Source organism: Podarcis vaucheri (assembly GCF_965113315.1).
Source record: "Podarcis vaucheri genome assembly, chromosome: 3".
NCBI classification, from domain to species: domain Eukaryota; kingdom Metazoa; phylum Chordata; class Lepidosauria; order Squamata; family Lacertidae; genus Podarcis; species Podarcis vaucheri.
The window spans coordinates 17,507,832-17,528,454 of record NC_138761.1 but is presented as its reverse complement, the minus strand read 5'-3'; the positions used below and the strand labels follow the sequence as shown (position 1 = coordinate 17,528,454).

Here is a 20,623-nt window from a genome sequence, read left to right as displayed (position 1 = left end):
TAAAACAGCTACTTTGAGATCTTGTATAGAATGTCCTGGGAGATTGAAGTGTTCTCCTACTGGTTTCTCTGTTTTGTGATTCTTGATGTCAGATTTATGTCCGTTTATTCTTTGGCGTAAGGTTTGGCCTGTTTGTCCAATATAGAGAGCTGAAGGACACTGTTGGCATTTGATGGCATACACAATGTTAGACGATGAGCAATTAAATAGTCCCGAGATGGTATGTGTGATGTTGATTGGGCCAGTGTTGTCCGGGTGTATGTGGCAGCAAAGTTGGCATCAAAGTAGGGTTACATACCTGTTTAAGAGCTTACCAGTGCTCTCAGCGGCAGACAGGTTCTTTTATTTACTTCATTTGGTCCTGTTGGCAATAATAGAATGGGCAGCCAATGCTACGCTTGTTTACTCAGATGTAAATTGTACTGAAATCAGAAGACTATACTGCCCTAAACACTAAGGTTTGCAAACAATCAGTTTTTAGGCACATGTAGGTCATCTCAGAACCAGCAGTTCAAGTGATTAGGTAAGGTTTGGCAAAGGGTGCCAACATGAGCTTTAGCAGTTGTAGGGGATTATAATGATCAGCTTTAAGATTTATTGCAAAAAAAGAGAAAAAAACTGGATTCTTATGCATTTACAGTGCAAAGATTGTAGGCCAGATTTGCTTTATTGGAAGAATCTTTGTATAGTTGTATAGTTACTGATAAACCTGTAAATGACTTTAACAGCATCTACAAAACCAACAATAAAATAAACTAAAACAATGAACAATAAAGTAATAGAACAGCAGCAATATCAGCCAACAAAGCAGGGCACGGAACACAATAATAACCAGTTTCTAAAGGATAAGCTTTATGAAAAAAGAAAAGGCTTTTCCACCAACAGAAGTATAGTGTCCAGGTCAAGGGAAACGTATCACACTATTCTGCCTTAGTCAGACCTCACCTGGAATACTGTGTCCAGTTCTGGGCACCACAATTTAAGAAGGATGTTAACAAGCTGGAACATGTGCAGAGGAGGGCAACCAAGATGATCAAGAGTCTGGAAACTAAGCCTTATGAGGAGCACTTGAAGGAGCTGGCTATGTTTAGCCTGGGAAAGAGGAGACTGAGAGGGAGGGAGGATAGCCATCTTCAAAGATCTCAAGGGCTGCACCCCCAGCACCCTCCATGCTACACCTCTGGGATGGCCATCTGTCATGGATGCTTTAGCTAAGATTCCTGCATTGCAGGGGGTTTTACTAGATAACCCTTGGGGTCCCTTCCAACTCTACAGTTCTACAATTCTTTGGCTTTGAAACACAGGAAGCTGCCTCATACAGATCAGGCCATTGGTCTATGTGTCGTCGTCTTCTTCTTTGGCAATCACTTGTAGCCAAGTAAGATTGTCTTCCATGAACACGGTCTTAACAGTGAGTCTGTAAGTGACTGTGGAGGCCAATTCTGGATCCACACGTCCTTCCACAGTGGGGACATAGGTTTCTGGGCAGAAGTTGATCATGGTGAGGGTTTGCCAACCGTGTCTTCCTCTTAGCACGTTTCTCCCTTGCGTCCTGCGTTCGTGCTTCTTCAAAGCTCATGACACCTTTGGCAAAGGCTGTTCTCCAATTGGAGCGCTCGCAGGCAAGTTTTTCCCAGTTGTCGGTGTTTATTCTACATTTTTAAAGATTTGCCTTGAGAGAGTCTTTAAACCTCTTTTGTTGACAATGGTCCATGTAGGTCAGTAATCAGTGGTGTCCAAACTTTTTTCAAAGAGGGCCAGATTTGATGAAGTGAAGGGCCGTGAGGGCCAACCAAAGTTGTTTCACTTTTTTAGGATTGAAGTTGTTGAGGTTTTTTTTAGGATTTTACCCCGGGAAATAAACTGCCACAGGGGCCGGATTAGACCACCAAAGTGGACTTTGGACATGCCTGGTACACAGATTGGCAGCATCAGCTCTCCAAAGTTACAGACAGGGGTTTCCCTTGGCTCTAAGCTGGGGGTTGATCCTGGGGCATTTGGAATGCAAATCAGAAGCTCTGTCCCTGGGCTAGTCCTTTGTTTGCTTTCAGAAGTGAAGCGGCTGTGTGTGAACCAAGGCTATTCCACAGCATCAAGGCTACCTGCAGGAAGGCTGTTGTTCTGTTAGATAACTCCTCTCAGATGTGAGGTCAGTGTTTTAATTTCTGAGGCCCAGAGCTCAGGCCTGTGTGACACAAAGGCAATGACATCTACCCTGAAGAGAACACTAAATGTGCTCAGAGATCAAATACAGAATGGGGGGTGCTGACTGAGGCTAAAGGAGCAGGAGTGGCATTACAGAACCAAGTAGAACAATACCTGCAAGAAAGGTTTTCGTTTGGTGCCTTAAGATATAATAATACTGGTGCCAGGTAAGCCTCCATGGGAAGGGCACTGCGTTAGTGGGGCGTGAAGGCTGGCAACATCAACCGTGCTCTGTGGGAATGCCTTGCAGATGACTGAATTGCCTGGAGACAGTCAGGTCATGCATCTGTAGCAGTGACCAGAGGAGGAATGACTGCTGGGAGGAGTGCAGAGAGGAGAAACGTCATGGTGCATCTGCAGCAGCAAAACTGGACGCCTTCATCTGCCCTGGCTGCAACAAAACATGCCTCTCTTGCAGCTGACCTCTACAGCCAAATTAGGCACTGCAACTGTCCAACATTTCGACTTCACCCTCCAAAGTGCACTCCTCCACTGTGTCCCGAGACAGATAGATGCCAGTGACAGCCCAAAATAGCCTGCTCGCCAGTTGACACCTGCCTTACCTCTGAAGGCACCTGGAGATGAATGTCAGCAGAAGACATTAACAGGATAAAGCCTCTGGGTTGGCCAGGCTTGACATAAATACCAGGAGAGTTTGGCTTGTTGCCCTTGCTTGATCAACAGTGCTGCATTTTCTGCCAGCTGTTCTTTACCCATCTCGGGCAGTTCACCTTAGGGGTCCTAGGTGGGAGAGAAGTTCCACGTTCTGGATTTGGGTACAGATGTTACAGCAACGGTGGATTCTACTGTGTGAACTTGGGTCTAATTTCAAATTTACTGCCCAATGTAATTTCCTGAAAAGCTTTGGTCATCCCGATTTCAGGTGCTGGTTCAGAGAAAGAAAGAGAGAGAGAGTGTGTGTGCAAGAAACTTCCTCTCACATCTTATTCTGTTTTTGTAGTCCTGCCAGGGCCCTGGCTTTAAATCTCTAGAGCGGTTGTGTAACACTCAACAGCGGTGGCAGCCTGCAAACTTTCAGTGAACCTGTTGTCCTTTCCCCCGTTAATGATTATCACAAAAATAAAGAATTGTATTGTTGTCTATGGCCGCTGTGTTTTTACAGTACTTCCTCTATTTCAATCCATAAGCCTCTGAAGAGTTATATAAATTGAAAGCCCAGCTACTGAGATCTTTGGAGTGTGACATGTTACTTTGCAAAATATATCTGGGTCTTGGCTCTGCTTTCTGGGTCTTTCCAAAAGTGAGCTTGATATTGCAAACAGGTCATTCAGATATCACAAATGGGTTGCTGGTAACTAGTTTAACCCCCCCCCCCCAAAAAAAAAACCCTATTGATTTTTTGTGGAAGGGGTAAATCTGAGTTAAATGGGGTGGGGGGGGGAATATGGGATGGAATTTTGATGCCAACAATATTGTGTGGACACTGCAAAAGGTTTGCATACATGACTACCGATCCCACAATAAACATCCATCTGGTAGCACCCTCTTTTCCTTTTTTTTAAATTTAAAAAAATCTAAGCATTGTTATTAGGGTTGAAAGCATCAGGCAATGAACATGTGATAAAGATTTGCTGGATGAAAATGAATGCATTGATCGTATTTTAAGTGTTGCTGTACACTTTGCAAATGTACTGATGCCATGGTAGTAAACAGCATGTTAAGCCTTTTGGTAAACTGGGCCTCATTAGGCAGAGTTAGACAGGCTGCATGTGGTGGCAGATGGAGATGGGGTAATATTAAAGGATACCAACTTGTCAAAGACAGTCCCTCTGAATGCTCATTTGAGGTTCCTCTTCCTTTCCATAGAACCTACTGGCAGAGCCACATACCGGTATTCAGAGCACATATTCAGAGCATGTCACTCCCACAAAGAATCCCGGGAACTGTAGTTTGCCCCACACACAGCTAAAATTCATACCACCCTTATCAAACTATAGTTCCCAGCCATGTGCTTTAAATGAGTGTTGGATGTGCTTTACATGTGTGCTGTGGGTCCTCCCTATGCCAATGCCATTTTCTCCTTAGACAGGAACATAATCTTTTCGCTATTGGTTAAGTCAGTCTCCCGCAACATGGAAGTCCTCCAACTCCCATCAGCCCCAACCAGAATGGCCAATGCTCAGGGATGATGGGAGCTGTAGTTCAACAAGAGCAACAGAGGGTGACAGATTCCACACCCTTGACTTAGGGGAAAGCGCTGTAATAAAAGTACTACAGTGGTCTTTGTAAGATTCCTCCGCTTGATGCGGAGAGCAGCAGCTGCTGCTAGAAACAGATAGCGTTCATGTGGAAAGTTTCCACAATGTGCGGAAAAATTATGAGGAGAGGGCTGTTTAAAATAGCATGCAGGCTAGACCCAGACATGGGGAGCCAGCTTGGCATAGTGGTTAGAGTACTGGACTAGGACGTGGGAGAGCAGGGTTCAAATCCCCACTCATGAAGTTTGCTGGGTGACCATGAGCCACTCACGGTCTTTCAGCTTAATCATTGAATTGTAGAATTGTAGAGTTGGAAGGGGGTTCAAGGGTCATCTATCCCAACCCCTTGCAATGCAAGAATCTCAACTAAACCATGCACAACAGATGGCCATCCAACCTCTGCTTAAAAACCTCAAAGGGTTGTTGAGAGAGCGAAATGGGAAAGGGAAGAACCATCTATATACCACTTTGAGCTCCTGGGAGAAAAGGTGGGATATAAACATAATAATACATAAAATGAATGGGAAGAGACAAAGAGTGTTCATTTTCTAAGTGAGGAATAACTTCTTGTGTTTTAGATGCAGGGCTCTAGTATCAACCTCAATTTCCACTTCAATCCCTGACTTTGAGGTGTCATCAAGCAGTCATTAGGAGCTGTGGAGCAATGGGTACTCTGAGCACACACAACTCTACTTCTCCATAACCCCTGAACCAGGTGATGCGGTGAAATATCCGGATCAGTGTCTGAATGCAGAGGTGGACTGGATGAAGGCTTGAATCCTGGTGAGACAGAGGAGCTTTGGGTAGGTGGTCCTCATATCCTGGAGATAGGAAAGTTATCTGCTGCAGATGCACTCCCTCTGAAGGAGCAAGTGCGTATCTTGGGGGTACTGTACTTCTAAATAAATCGTTGTCATTAGGTGCGCAAGTGTCCTCTGTGGCTAGGAATGTCTTTTACCAGCTTTGTTGGGTTAGCCGGCTAGAGCCATTCCTGCATGGGGATAGCTTGACCGGTGTAGTTCATGCTTTGGCCACCTTGAGGCTGGATTACTGCAATGAGATCTACATGGGGCTGTCTCTGGGCCTGGTGAGGCAACTCTAGCTGGTGCAGAATGCTGAGGAGGGCAGCTGGCTGGCACCATGTGATGTCCTTGTTGAAACTTATGCCCCCTGAACAACTTAGGCCCCAGGGTTCCTTAGGGACTGCCTGAACCCTTATATCCCAGATCAATCACTGAGACCATCCGCAGGGCTGTTGTTAGTTGTTATTTTAAGTTGGGGAGGCTCCTCTGACAGCAACAAGAAACCGAGCCTTTGGTATCATCCGGCCAGCTTTGTGGAATGCTCTGCCAACAGAATTTCAACAGGCACCTTCTGTTTCAACTTTTTAAACGCCTGATGAAAAGTTCTACATTCCATTAGGCTCATGTGGGCCATTAAGAACACATCTTTCCACAGCAGAGAGCTGAGCTCTGATTTTAAAATGGTTTTTATTGTATGGTTTTATGTATAGCTGTTGTAGACCAGTCCCGTATTTTCTGATGAACAGCAGCATATTAATAAAGAGATAAATATATTTCTGTTGGTTGAAAATGAGGTAGTTGTAAATAGTAATCAAAGAAGCAAGAAGCAAAATAGTAATGAACTAATACCTGAACAGTCTCAAGAAGCAAAGACAGTCAGAATGGACTAAGAACTATGGTGACCTTCATGGTACCCGATCCCTAGCAACATAGATTTTAAGTCATGGCGTGAAAGCATTTTTATTTTTACTGATTTCTTCCTCCCAAAGCAATCAACATCATGAGAACTGAATGGATCTTCTCATATATAAATGAACAGATTATTCAGGGAATTGGCTTTCTCAATCTATCTTAATTTATGCTCTGAGCTGGGCATTATTAGCAGCTGGAAAAAATCCCACAAACAGCCGCCAGTTGGGATGCACTTTTAGAATCTTCTTTCTGTGCTTGGTTTCCACCAATGTCATCAGTTTTAGAAAGTTACCCAGCCTCCTTCCCCTCCTCCGACTAGGTCCTCTGCAGCATGTCCCCTTTCTAAATATATCTGGCACAATCTAGACCAAGTTAAACACTTCTAAATGCCTCACTAATTTCAGTAGGATAAATTTAAGCACATGCTATAGGTCTGCAGTTGGAATCAGTACAACATTAACAGTGCTTGATGTTGTCTGGAGTGTGTAGTGATATTTTTAAAGACAGTAATTTCAGATAGCATAATGCAGTGCTTGCCCCTTCTTGGAAGAAGGAACTCTGAACCCAGGCAAATTATCTGGGGGGCAGGGAAATAAACAGACGTACAGTAGACACAGGCGGGGGGGGGGTGTGAAAATGAGAGCTGAGACTCTCAGGAAACTTTCTTTTGTGACTTAAAATAAGGCCATGCAGAGAAGCACAGAAGACAACAAAAGATATATGTTAGAGCTCTGATGTCTTTCCCAGTGCTGTTCATTATAGCCAGGATCCAATAAATCATGAAAACAATTTTACGAGCTCAGGGATGAGGAATCTGTGGTCTTCCACTTACTGTTGGACTCCAACTCCCATCAGCTCCAGCCAGCATGGCCAATAGTCAGGGATGATGCAGTTGTAGTTCAACAATGGGAGAACCAGAGATTCTTCACCCATACACCAGCTCATGAGTACTTTCGACAACTGCCCCCATGACAAATCACTTTTGAAATGGAGTGGAAGTTCAAAAGCAAATTGCAATATTGCATTGTAGACCTCTGGTGAATGGGGGGAAAGTCAGAAAAATTCCCATTGGGATCATGAAAGAGATAACTTTTTGGATTGCAGGCTATGTATTTTTGACAGTAAGCAAAGGATGCACAACACTGAAAGTGCATTTTGGATCTTGATAGGGTATTAAATGTGCTGCTGTACTTTCAATGTCTTTGGTAAACCATTCAAACCAAGACAGCCGTAGTCAAAATAACTTCCCAATCTTTCTTTGGTCATTGTTCTTCAGTACAGCCAAGCTAATACATGCAAGATGAAAAAAGCACTCTATAACCAGTAGTGTATCTTTTAATTTTTAATATTTGTTCCTAATTTATCAGTGTCTGTCTTTCTGAATTAGCACAACCACATTCTCACAGAAAGCATTCTCTTTTCAAAGAGCACAGCACTGGAAGACATTTCCCCAATTTCAAAGCTGAAGTAACAATTTTCATGTGTGAAAGTGACAGTGAAGCTCTTATCACATTCCTTGTGATAATACTTTCTCTGTAACACAATTTCCTCCCAACACATCCCAAAAGATAGGTCCACAAGACCAAAGTAAAAAAATATGGATTTGAGTTTAATATTTTCTCTTCAAAAATATACATGACATATGTTGTGAACCCTGTATAGCTATTTATCTGGAACAAGTTCTTTGCTTTTATAATCAGGATTACTGTACAGGAATAAATTTATCAAGGGACCCACTGATAATGCTTTGATTATTTGAAGGAGATTGCTTCAAACAAATGGCAGAAATTGACAGCAAATCTGCTGATAGCTGAGAAAAATATTGGGGGGAAGGGAGATCCGATGCAGTTGGTACCTTGAATGGAAGCCCCTTCCATTCACAGAATTAGATCCCTCCTATTAAATGCACGATATTGGAAGAAGAGCAACAAACCCCCAGAAACTAATGAATGGGTTCAAAAGATCTGGGGTGGTGCCAAAACTATGAAACTGGCATCTGCTCAGGCAGAGGAAATTTGGACAGTTCCAAAGCAATATGGCAACCTATTATACTAAATGCAAAATGGCATTAACAGGGTTTTTGTGTTATGATTTTGCAACTTTATTTCTCCTCAAAGAGCCAATATCCTCATGTCAGGAATCCTTAGCAACTCCAGAGCTCTGTGTTGAGCACAGACTGAACTCTCTCCCACCTCAGCTTGTCCTATACCCAAGTTGAGGCTTGCCACACAACAGAGGGGGAAAGTTAGGACTTGCCTGGTGCAAAAAGAAATCCAGGTCCTGTTAACCTTAAATGTACTTAAGTAAACAGTAGGAACTGATGTCTTTACAGTACTTTGTAAAGTACTTGTCCAAGAATAAGCCCCATTGAATTCAAGGTGGATGTGGGTAGAGGTACAATTAAAAACAAAACAGAAGCTTCCATCAGCAGAGTCTTTGTGGGAAAAGGAAACAAAAAAATTACTCGCTTCACTCAAAGTGGTGGTGAGGATTCCGTTTTCTGCATCAAAATGGCATCCTCAGTGAATGACAGTTAAACTGTTGGTAAGTAGGCATAAGATTGCAGGCTGCATTCCTGTAGTTACTCACCTGGGAATAAGCCCCACTGAACTCAATGGGCCTTAATTTTGAGTAGGCATGTATATAGGATTGTGCAGCAAATTACTTTGATCACCACTGTACCCTATAATGTCTTTTTAAAAATAAAGTTGGAGTTCTAGCCTGCCATGAGCTGGAAGCCTCTCCACCTCTTTCCTAACACCCTACTAGGCTTAAGAACCAGGTCAGACTTTGGTTTTTGATGGAGGGGGGGGGACAAATGCACTCTGTGCATGCTCAGAGGCCCCCACCCCTTTCAACTCTCACATCTTTCCGCTATTGGGCCGCAGTCACGGCAAACAAGACCAGTGGCTGAGCTCGTAGGGGCCCTAAAAGGAAAGGAAGAAACAAATAATCCGTAGCCTACCGACTTTTCAGCGCGGGATGTATGCGCAACGGCTTTAGGACCCGGGAGGCGTCGTTTTGCCTACGGCGGCGACAGCCAGCAGAAGAGCCGAGGTGAGCGGGAAACGGTCGGAACGTTCGCGCAGGCGCCTTGCCGGTTGACAGGGGGAGGGGGAGGGGAGAAGAGAGGGAGCAGGAGGGAGAGAGCACGCCGCGCGCGCGGGCAGATCATGCCGGCGCTAGGACCACCTCGGCGGGCTCGGCGCGGGCGCCGATAAAGGGCTCGCGGCGGCGTTTGACGTCACGGGGAGTTAATTTTAAACCTGGACAAGATGGCGGAAGGGGACGCGGCTCGGTCCGGGCAGCGAGTAGCGCTGCCCCGGCTACAGCCGGACTTGGCAGGTAAACCGGGCGCCTGCCTGGGGTCTGGAAGGCGCGGCGACGACAGAGGGAAGAGCGCGGAGCCTCGCCGCTCTGGGCAGGGGCCCGGGGCCTAGAGCTCCCCCGCTGCCTCCCCGTCCCCCGGTCTCTCTCTCTCTCGCTCCCGTAACGGCTGCGGGCGGGACTGGCTTCCCTCACAGGGGCGCAGCGTGGCGGGAGGACGAATCGAGGGGCGTGGGGGGGGGGAAAACAGAGCGCCGACGGCAGCGCGACGGGAGCGGTCCCTCGGCCTTTCCCCGCTCTCCGGCCAGGCCGCGGCACGGTCTGTGCTGGTCTGGGGGAAGCGGGGTGGGTGCCGCAAGGCCTCCTGCTCCTCGGGGGAGGTCGGTGGGTGGCTGGGCAGCCGCCTTGCCCCCAGGAGGGCGTTGGCATCTGCTGGCGGGGCTGCGCCTGCAGGTGCTAAGTAAGGGGAGTCCGTGGGTCTATTAGGCGGGCCAGGGAGGAGGCGGGTGACACAGCGTGGCTGGTGCGTGGAGGGGAAAGATCTGTAGGATCTCTAGTGGATTAGGAGTCGCTACGACAGGCCCGAGTCTTCTCCCCCACCCCCTTAGAGAAGAGAGAATGTGTGTGTGTCTGTGTCTTAAGACACACACACACACACACACACACACACACACACACACACAGCAGTGCCTCGGAGGCATGTTGTGTTGCAAGCTCTGGCGGGTGTACAGAGCCGGGTGGAAAGAGCCAGTGCCCCACGTGGCAGAGGCTAGCTGGTCTGCGGGGCATGGGAGTTTGTGGCCTCCTTCCCGGGTGCTTCTGGAGCAAAGTTGAGGATTTGCTCATAAAAAGGTGCCTTATACCAAGTCAAGCCCCTGAACCTTTGAGCTCCGTGTTGTCTTCACCAGACTTAAGATTTTTTTGTGGAGCTGCTGCTGCTGCTTCCCTGGACTCCTGAGACCTACCATATGGAGCCAAGGACAAAATAGCGGAGGTGGTGGGGTCAGCCTGCTCCCAGAGTTAATGAGCATACTTGATTCATGCTCAGTCCAGGGATTTGTTTTCAGAACTAGAACTGAGCTCACAGTTCAGATGCACAAATATTTGCTCTTGGTTTTCCTCCCAAGCTTTATTCAGCTTGGCTGCCTGATTTAGAGAAGGAGAGAATATAAACAACTGGGAGCTGGAATTCTTGCTGATCTCCTGTTATTCACTTCAGTTTATATTCTGCCCACTCCTGGTCTACACTTACTGGCAGCTATGCTCCAGAGCATGACTCCCAAAACATGAGTCTCTCTCAGCTCTACCTGGAAATGTCAGGTTTGAATCTTGCAGGTTCTACATTCAAAACATATGCTCAGCTATTATCTGTGCCCCTCCTTCATGACTTCAAGGTTGAATAGGTGAATAATTTGGTTAAGTGGATCACATAACTCAGTCTTTTGAGGTATGATGTTAGACTTTTTTCAATGTCTACTTCAGTGATATGGGGAAATGTGTAGATCACAACAGCGTTAGACTGTAGAGCTAAGGTATATCAAATGTTCTATGTGCAAAATATGGCATACTGGAGATTTTCAGTTGCTAGTGTTAGGAGGAAAGGTACTGTAGCAGAGCTTCACAGGTGTAAGGTACTAACTTCATGATTGTGAATGGGGAGATCTGTTTCTGGCTGGTACTTGGTAGCCATGATTGGTAGTTTTGGATGCAGTGTTGCATGGAGAAATGTCTGATTGCAATGTTCACAGCTTGTATACTGTGACCTACTTCTTAACAAAAGTAATTTCTTTTCTTTCACTCCTGCTTTTCCTACCATCGAAAAGAATCTCAGTTATGCTGTTGTATACAGCTAGTTCATGCAATTTGCCCAAACTAGCATTTGCATGTCTTTGGTGCATCTGAAAAGTTGTGTGGGGCAGGGGGAGAAATATGAAATCAAACTGATAACCGGAGACCTTATTTTCCCCTCTAATGTGGTCCAAATTGGCAAATGCCCAAGAAGTCTTGCTTTTGTGTACATCATGTGATAAACTTGTATGCAGGTTTGTTGCCAAACCACTAGGGGGATTTGCTTGTATAATGCTTGTTCCACTTCTTTCCATAAATAAACCTGGCAAATGATAGTGCTTTGACACCATTATGTGTGTAACATAGAAATATTTAAATAAAGTCTCTCTTCAGGGGAAATTCTGTTCTGTTGGAAAGCTAATGGAAACAAATCTGTTAAATAATTGGTGGCATCTATAGTAGCTGGCTTATTTTAACACTTAAAGCTAAGCATGAAACTGAATTAATCAACCCCTTTTCTGGAAAAGTTTTTTTTTCCTTACAAACTTTTCTAAGTGTGTGCAGTTTACCCAAAATAAAGCCTTTGGAAGTCTTAGTGTATGAACATATTCAGAGCTACAGGTATGTGTGTACATTCTGTAACTAGTGCCACACAGGTAAAAAAGCAAATTCAAGGGCTTGGAAGGGTAAGTAAGGTGTGACTGTAGACTTATGGAGAGCTTACATGAGTAAGCATCTCTGGAACTCAGTAGAAATGCTTCTGAATAAATTGAATTCCACACTTGAGGCCAGGAATCTGTTTGGCAATCACATCATGGAAGGGCATGAAGTGAAACCTCTTCCAATGGCAAAGTTTTCTGGCACATCCAAAATGAGGGGGCCATTATCACTTGACTGGTTCAGCACTTTAGAGGCATGTGGAAGTGGTGAGAAGTGTATGCAGCTTTAAAGTTTCAAATGTAAAGCTAACCCTTTATTTCCTCCTGCTTCTTCTGCATGTGCCAGATGACACTGAATGGAGGTTTATTGCAAAATTTAGTGAAAACATGTTGGTTCCCTGGTAAAACATGTATAGGCACATACTGTACTACATATTTGTTCATCTTGGGTACCTAGCATTCTAACACCTTATCCCAACATACTAGTGTTGTCACCAGGCAAAATGTCTAGTGTTGTATACCTCTAGCAATCTTGCTTAAAGTTGCTGGATGGTGTACTTTATGGGTTCATCATGTCACAATTAATAGCGAAAATGTTTTGAGATAGAATTTTAAACTAACTTTTGTGCCCATTAGTTTCTATTAAATTTAATTTTAAACTAGTTCCTAAGTGGTATATCTGCACTACAGTTGTGACTTCCTGTAACACCCATACACTTAAAGTTCTAACCTTCATCTGTGAGCATATCACCTAGTTTTTAATTAAAAATGAAACAAAAACTTATTCCTTGTTTACAGCAGTAAAAAGCGTCAAACTTGCTTTCTAAAGCTCCAGTCTGAAGAACCTGCAATTTCTTGGTTTTTTTCCTGGAATTAGTTCCTTATATTATCAAAAGCTGCTGCTTGAAGTCATTCAGAGTTATTTGGGTGGCTTGTTAAAGGGTGCTTCTGGAATGAAGGGCATCAGAAATTTTGCTTTCACAGTGCTTGTAATTGAGCCATATGGGTTGGGGTCTTACACAAGATGTGAATGCATTTACTTCTCTCTAATGACCTAATCTCAAGTGTTGGCAAACTAACAACTTCTGATGAGGGTGTACCAGCAGGTATCAGCTGTGTGTTACGGAACCCTTGCATGAGGGGTACAAATGTCGGTTAACTCTTCACTGCTAAACTTTTAGCTGTAACTCTCTGCTACCATGTACTGGTAGACTTGTAAATTCTCTTTTCTCTCCCCTCCCCATATAGGGCAGGAGTCGCCTAACAAACCCTATCAGCGAAAGCCCTGCGCAAGGACTTCTGCTTGCGCAGCAGGACTTTCCCAGCCCACTGTCCCCCCAAATTGGCTCTAGGTTGGTTGGGAGAGCCCCCCAGGACTGAGGGAGAGGAGGCTCATGCTACCTGGCAAACTGATAAGCTTGTGCAGGTGGAACATTTTTATAGCATGACTTGAATTCTACTCATTAACTTGTTTACAGATACATCTTCTAGCAATGGGAATAGTAATTGACAGATAATCCAGTTGCTTGTCTGGTTCATATATAACTCTAAAGTCAGGCTTCTCCAGTCTGGTGTCTATCAGATGTCTTGCATCAGCACCAGCCATCATGGCCGATGATCAGGGATGATGGAAGTTGTGGTCCAAAGCATCTAGATTCTGGAGGGCATCACATTAGATATCACTGGTTTAATGTTATATCAGGTGTTGGGAACCTTAGGCACAGGAGCCAAATACAGCCCTCAAGGCCTCTCTATCTGGCCTTTCGTTATGCCTTCAGGTGCTTTTGTGTGACTTGACTGTGCCTTTGATTTATAATGCTGGATGGAGAAATATGTAGAAACCTGACTTTTGTGTGAAGGGAATATAACAAGCAGGGATAGGGAATCTGTGATTCTGTGGATGTTGTTGGACTTCACCTTGTGGCATGGCCAGTGGTCACGGATTGTGGGTGCTGTAGTCCAGCAGCATCTAGAACAGCTCCAGCCAGCAGGGATAATGGTCAGGGATAATGGGAGTTGTAGTTCAAAACATCTGGAATGCACCATGTTGGCTATTCCTGATCTAGAGTTCCTTATCCTAGTGCAAAGAAAAAAGGCACATCAATTGCTGTACTCACTTGTCCTGGTCCTGCCCACTGCTTGTATGTAGTCCTTGGAAGGTTGCCCAAAAGAAAGCATGACACTTGGGCTGAAAAAGGCTTCCCATCTCTGTGCTAAATGGACAAGCTTCAGTAAACGCCCATGGAGTGTCAAGCATACACATGTGCACACATACACACCCCTCTCCTCTAATGTGGCCAGGATGAGGACTACTTTCCAAAGGTACATTCAGTCTCAAAAAAAACTTGGCTTAGCATTGCATGTGAATCAACAATCCTGGTTTTAAACAATCAGTAGTTGCTAAATGAGCAAACATCGAAACATGGGTTATGAAGCTGTCTTGTTTACCTAACCATTGCTTTAAAGCAAGATTCTTGCTTTGCATGTAATTCTAAATTGAGATTCTTTGAAATTAAAAGTAAATATCAGCAGGGAAAAGATGGAACATATTAGTTTCGACATTTCACTTGATCCCGCTGAATCTGCTAAACTATGATTTAGTGCTTTTGTCAGTAGGAGAGCTAATCATAGTTTAGGTTACAGTCTGGTTTTGGATGAGGCTGCACTACCCTTGAAGTTTGGGAATGCACCTGGACTCAGCCTTTCTCTTTGATGGCTATGGACACACTAGTGCTACTAGTGTTACTTTACCACTGATCTCTGGATAACCAGTTTTCATGCTGATCTTAACAGCATGAGAGGCAAAATAGAACCTGAAGATACTTCAAATGACAGTGGCCATCTTCAGTCCCAGTACCACTCACCTCATCACTCTTTCCCAACAAGGACAATCACAAAGTCATGTCCCTACCCTATCCTGGCCAGGCTATCCAGAATAATGCCACAGGCAGCATTAGCAACCATTGAGAGGTCCAGCAGAACCAGCAGTTACTGGTGTAGGTAATCTACCAGAGATTCAGGGAATAGGCTCTCTTTATACCCAGTCACCAGTACAGGCAACAACTGTTTTGCACGGGGAGTGCGTTCCTGTCCCCCGTGCACTTTGCCAGAGCACATGTAAGCCCACAATGCCTCCTTTTCCAGTCACTTCCCGTTGCGGCGATGGGAGCATGCATTCTTTCTATGCATGCAAAACGGGAGTTGCCTGTACAGACAAATTCATGGTGCTGCTGGGATGGCCAGGTTCTACTAACACTGTTGGAGACAATATGCATCTGAATACCAGTTGGTGGAAAGAGTGCCAGTTGGTGGAAAGAGTGGAGAGAGTGCCGTTTTACCTGAGCCCTGATTGTGGCCTTTCTTTAGGCTTTTGAATGGCCACTGTGAGAACAGGATACTGGACTAGATGGACCTCTGGCCTGATGCAGGGGTCTGATGAGGGGTCTTCTTTTCCACCCATTTCTTTAAAAAAAAGTTTTCCATTAATTTTTATTAAATTATATGCAAGCAACATGTAACAAAACGTTATAAATTTTCTTTATGAACAATACATATATAAGCAATTCTGTTTAAAATGCCCCGGCTGTCTATCACCATACATATATACATCAATATGTCAATTAGTTACAGATTATTTCAGAATTGTCTAATAGTTTTATTTATAAATAAAAATCAATAAATGAAATGAGAATCTGATTAAGCCTTACTTAATGCTCCAGCAGAGCTCTTCTTATGTGCAGCAACCTATAGATAAGTCTGGTTCTAGATCTACTGCTTGGTATACAGCAGGGAGTGCCTTATTTCTGCTTAGCTTGGTGTGTCTGCTGTACCTTTTTTCTGGGAATGATAGATGTAGCCCAGGAATCCCCAAACTCGGCCCTCTAGCTGTTTTGGGACTATCATTCCCATCATCCCTGACCACTGGTCCTGTTCACTAGAAATGATGGGAGTTGTAGTCCCAAAACAGCTGGAGGGCCGAGTTTGGGGATGCCTGATATAGCCATTGGGTGAAACTGGGTTGCATTAATATAAAATTACTGCGATGCAAGTTATGTGTGCCTGCATTTGCCCAGAATTTAATTATCCAAAATGCAGTGACAGGGCTCCTGACATTAAGGAGCTGTACATGTTGTCATTATGCTTCCAGGCCTATTTCAAAGTACTGGTACCTGCCTTTAAGCCTTTCTTGCATAGATCACCTGCTCCCTCCAGCATCACATGGGAGGATCAAGATCCTGGGGCATTTGGTGAAGTGTCACTGCTGTCCTATAATTTCCTACCCAGCGTAGTCTGATAGAGTGTCAGCTTGGCAATCTTTTGAACTCCTCAGGTGAGCTTTTGGGGCTTTGGCTTACTGAGCTGCTGAAGTGTTTTTAAAAGGCTGACTAATGCTGTTGTGTCACATATGAAGGATGTTTATTGTGCTATTGTCAGAAACCTATTGTAAGCTAGTTTGGGTACCATTTTGAATTTGGTGTGCATTCCTGCCATTTAGGCATGTTTCTAGTGTCTGATAATAAACACGGGAAGACAACACTTTGAAAAACAAGTTAGGGTCAGTTCACTAGGTCAGCAAATTAGAAATGCCATGCAAGTACAGCAGCTAGAGTAGTGATTGCTGCTAAATGGAAGTCACAAACTGTACCCTCAAGGGAGGAATGGATTTGTAAATTAAATGAATACTTAGCTTTGGCAAAATTAACAGCTATTATAAGAAATCAGTCGAATCAAAAATTAAAAAAGGAGTGGAAATGTTTTGATGAATATATGGGAAAATATTGATCAAAAAAAGATATGCTAATATGCCTAGATTAAAATGTAAAGTATCTGAGGGAAGGTAAATTAGTAAGGAAGGATAATAAGAATACACAGAAGATTTGAGAAGATTGTAGAATGCAAAGATAAATGTAATCTCAGAATGTGGAGGAAATACATTTGATTGATGATTTAAATGATAAATATATGTGGGGATGGGGACGATGTGGGGATGGCTTTGGTATATTTGCATTGTGAATGTAATACAGAAAAAAACCAATAAAAATGAAGAAATGCCATGCATTCTATCTACTTGTGTTCACCACTGCTTCCAATAAGCTTTCCAGAAAGAGGAAAAATGGCAAGAACTGGCATTTGTTTTTGAAGCTTTAGGATACAGCACCATTTCCATAAAGATTTATACACATGCTGGGTTTGGGTAGTGTAATTACACAGCAACATAATACTTCCAGTTGTCCAATCATTGGGATATTTGAGAAATCTTGAGCCTAAACTTTGAATATTCCATACCAGAGGCTACAAATTGGAAGGGATACATTAAATTCTTTCCAGACTTATTTTTTAAAAGCTACTAAAAATGCCAAAATACTTAAATAGTCACAACTGTTTAAATACTACTGCCCAACATCAGCCAACCAACTTGTATGTTCAAGGGGTGCAGTAATCAGACCTGACCAGGTTCTGTTTGTTTGTTTGCTTGACCCAAATTGCAGGCTTATGCATTTTGGTGATAATAAATAAGCTTGATTGTACAATGTGTTCTTACTTAAAGATGTAAAGAGACTTCTGTTGGTCATACAACATACTGAGTTCCATATGCTGTGACCTGTAGTAGTAGATCAAGTCCATGCTCTTGTTTTTCAGCTGCTATGAAAAGCTGGTCAGTAACTGTCAATTGATCCTTGTTATATAAGCCAGACATTTTCTGAGGAAACATTAGCTAGGGCATTCTTGCTATAGTAACATATGAACTTTTGATCTTGGCTGTAATATCTAATCTAGGGATGACCAGCTGAGAGCCTGTAGGCATGATGTAGTCCCAAAGCAATTTATCTGGCCCCTGGTCAGGGTAACATTTCCCATTCTGTAACTTGGGTACAGTGGTGCCCCGCAAGACGAATGCCTCGCAAGACGGAAAACCCGCTAGACGAAAGGGTTTTCCGTTTTTGAGCTGCTTCGCAAGACGATTTTCCCTATGGGCTTGCTTTGCAAGACGAAAACGTCTTGCAAGTGTTCCGATTTTTTTTCGCTCCCCCCCCTTTTGCTAAGCCGCTAATAGCCTTTTAGCCGCTAATCCTTTAATAGCCGCTAAACCACTAATAGCGCTAATCCGCTAAGACGCTAATAGGGTTGCTTCGCAAGACAAAAAAAACGCTAGACGAAGAGACTCGCGGAACGGATTAATTTCGTCTTGCGAGGCACCACTGTATTGAGGTGGGAAATGTATATACATGTACATGTATAACACTTAAAATATATCTGATACTTAAAATGTATCTGAAGAAGTGTGCATGCACATGAAAGCTCATACCAAGAACTAACTTAGTTGGTCTTTAAGGTGCTACTGGAAGGAATTTTTTTATTTTGACTTAAGATATATATTTGCAACTCAACTTTTATACTGCCAAGGAGCATAATCCAGCACCCTTTGTTATGCAGAGTAGAAGAGTACAAGACCACACAGCTGGATTCAGTAGATGATTAGAATGGGATACAGGACTTGTCTGTCGTTGCATCCAGTAAGGCCAATTCATGACATTTTTTCACTTTTTAAAAACAAAAGCAGCTTTAAAATTGGTGTGTTGATTTCACAGGTTATGAGTCGCAGTGATGGACTTGATGCAAGCAAACAAATTTAAACTTAACCCAGACAAGATAGAGATGGTATTGGTCAGTAGAGCTGTCTTGGGCATAGTTTAAGAGGGTAGCACTTGCTTTGAAAATGCAGGTTTAGAGCTTGGATGTGCCCCTGATTTTATGCTTAACCATGGCTGCTTGTGCCAGGTAGCTTTTGCCTAGCACAAGCTCATGTTGCAACTGTGCCTGTTTTTGGAAGCTGCAGATCTCACCAAGATAACATGTGGCTTAGTTCCATCAAGTTAAATAATATTTATTGATAATTTCAGAATTACAAGAAAAAGAAAAACTAAAAAACAACACTACAATACAAAAAAGAAAACAATAAAAAAGAGAAAAACACAAAATACGACAATACAGTAAAAGACAGGGGGGGAAAAGGGGAAAAAAACACAAATCCCAAATTGCATATCCATAATTTCCATTTGCTTGTTTCATTGACCTCCTTACTCCTCCGTTTTTGTATTCTAGTTTAGTAATTATTTCAGCAAATTCTTTCCATCTTTCTCAATTTTTGTTATAAAATTTATCTTAACAATTTAACCTAATAATTAACTCAACAGATCCTTACCATCTTTCCCCATATTCTGTTATTCAGATTACCTTAATTTATTTAACCTTATCATACCCCTAAGTACCTTAGACCTTAAATCTTAGTTTTCAAATGTACATAGCTCCTGATATCATTTCTGCTAGAGTCGTATAGTTTCATTCCCACATTTTCCCTAATATTCATTAGCTAATTCTAAAATAAAAAATTTCCATTATAAATTCTCTTCCAATCATCATCCAGCATCTCTTCTTCCTGGTCTCGGGTCATGTCAGTCCTTATTGTCCATTCCATCTAGTCCATCAACCTGGAAGCCTTATGTCCGAGGCCCTTAAATCTCTTCCATGTCCCTTCTGCAGTTCTTCTTCATCTTGTTTGTGCTTGCCTCTTTCCTTGTCTTTTGTTGGTCTCTGTCTTAGTTTCTTTCCTTTCTCATTGGGGGGTAGGTCTCTGGGGGATTCCAGCCCAAAATTGTCTCCATCGCCCTTCATCCAGCTCGCCCATTTCCCACAGTCCCACTCCCCACAGTCCTCGATATAATCCAAAATGTATTTAAAATCAAATTTCAAGGTCTCTCCAAAGCTAGAAACCTCCTCATCTCCAGACATCCCTTGGCCCACTCCAACTTCAATCTTCAATAACAGCGGTTTATGCTCCTGTAGGGCCTCGGGTCTCTCCATTTGTACTATTTGAGGTGCAGCCGCATCCTCCTCCATTGTCATCTGCACTTGCCCATTCAGTACAGATTGATAGGTTGGCTCTTGGATGATTTCTATATCAATGTACAACAGTCAAATCACAACACAACAGTACAACAGAATGTTGTACAACACAATGTACAACAGTCAAATCACAACCACAACAGTCAAATCCATTTTCTCATTCATCAAGTCCATCTTCTCATGCATCTGTTCCAGCAAAGCATTTGTCTTGCATAAAGCAAGCACCCAGTCTTTCTCCCAGCTCATCTTTGTTCAAGGTCAGAAAAGACTGTTCCCACAGTCTTAATCTCTCAGGTGTTGGGTCTCAAATATGCTGCAGCAACAATTTAGCAAGCTCTCTCTAGAGGAGACAATCTACTTGTATCCATTTTTTTTAAGACAAATATTTTTCAGATATTTCAGATGTTTTTCAAGTATTTTGTTTCTTTAAAATGCAAAAGGCAACATTAGAATCAACTTGTTTCTCTTCATTAGCTATATGTCATAGTGTTACGTTTACAGTCAATGAACCTCTCCAACAGTTTCTGTCTCTGACACCCCGTTCCCAGGATAGGGACGGTGGAAACTTATCCTTCTTTACTCCCTCTCCTGCTAGGGTTAAACAGAGCCCCCCCCCTTTTCTCCTCCTTCTAAGGGGGGTTTCAGTGGTTCTAAATGTAGGAAATTTAGTCTTTTTTAACAGCTTCCCGGCTTTAGCTTGCAAAATTTTTGCTTTAGTTTATATACAAAAAAGCGGAAGGCGGACTTCCTGTTTGCACCTTCCCGCTTCGATACCAAATTAAAACAATTTCTTGATCCAATTTTC

The 20,623-nt window shown here is 43.3% G+C and overlaps 1 protein-coding gene and 1 long non-coding RNA gene across 4 annotated transcripts in view; one reads left to right on the top strand and one right to left on the bottom strand.

Annotated features, from left to right (window-relative positions):
- LOC309529182 overlaps window positions 1–9,226 on the bottom strand; it is a 37,101-nt gene extending 27,875 nt beyond the window's left edge. Inside the window, exon 1 of the long non-coding RNA XR_014218115.1 lies at window positions 9,105–9,226. This is a non-coding gene — a long non-coding RNA (uncharacterized lncRNA). The remainder of the gene's footprint in view (window positions 1–9,104) is intronic.
- A 56-nt stretch (window positions 9,227–9,282) lies between these two features.
- ATL2 (atlastin GTPase 2) overlaps window positions 9,283–20,623 on the top strand; it is a 33,464-nt gene continuing 22,123 nt past the window's right edge. For all 3 annotated transcript variants that reach the window (XM_082216986.1, XM_082216984.1, XM_082216985.1), the window contains exon 1: window positions 9,283–9,484. In XM_082216986.1, coding sequence (XP_082073112.1) covers window positions 9,415–9,484 — 70 coding nt within the window. In that variant the 5' untranslated portion in view covers window positions 9,283–9,414. The remainder of the gene's footprint in view (window positions 9,485–20,623) is intronic.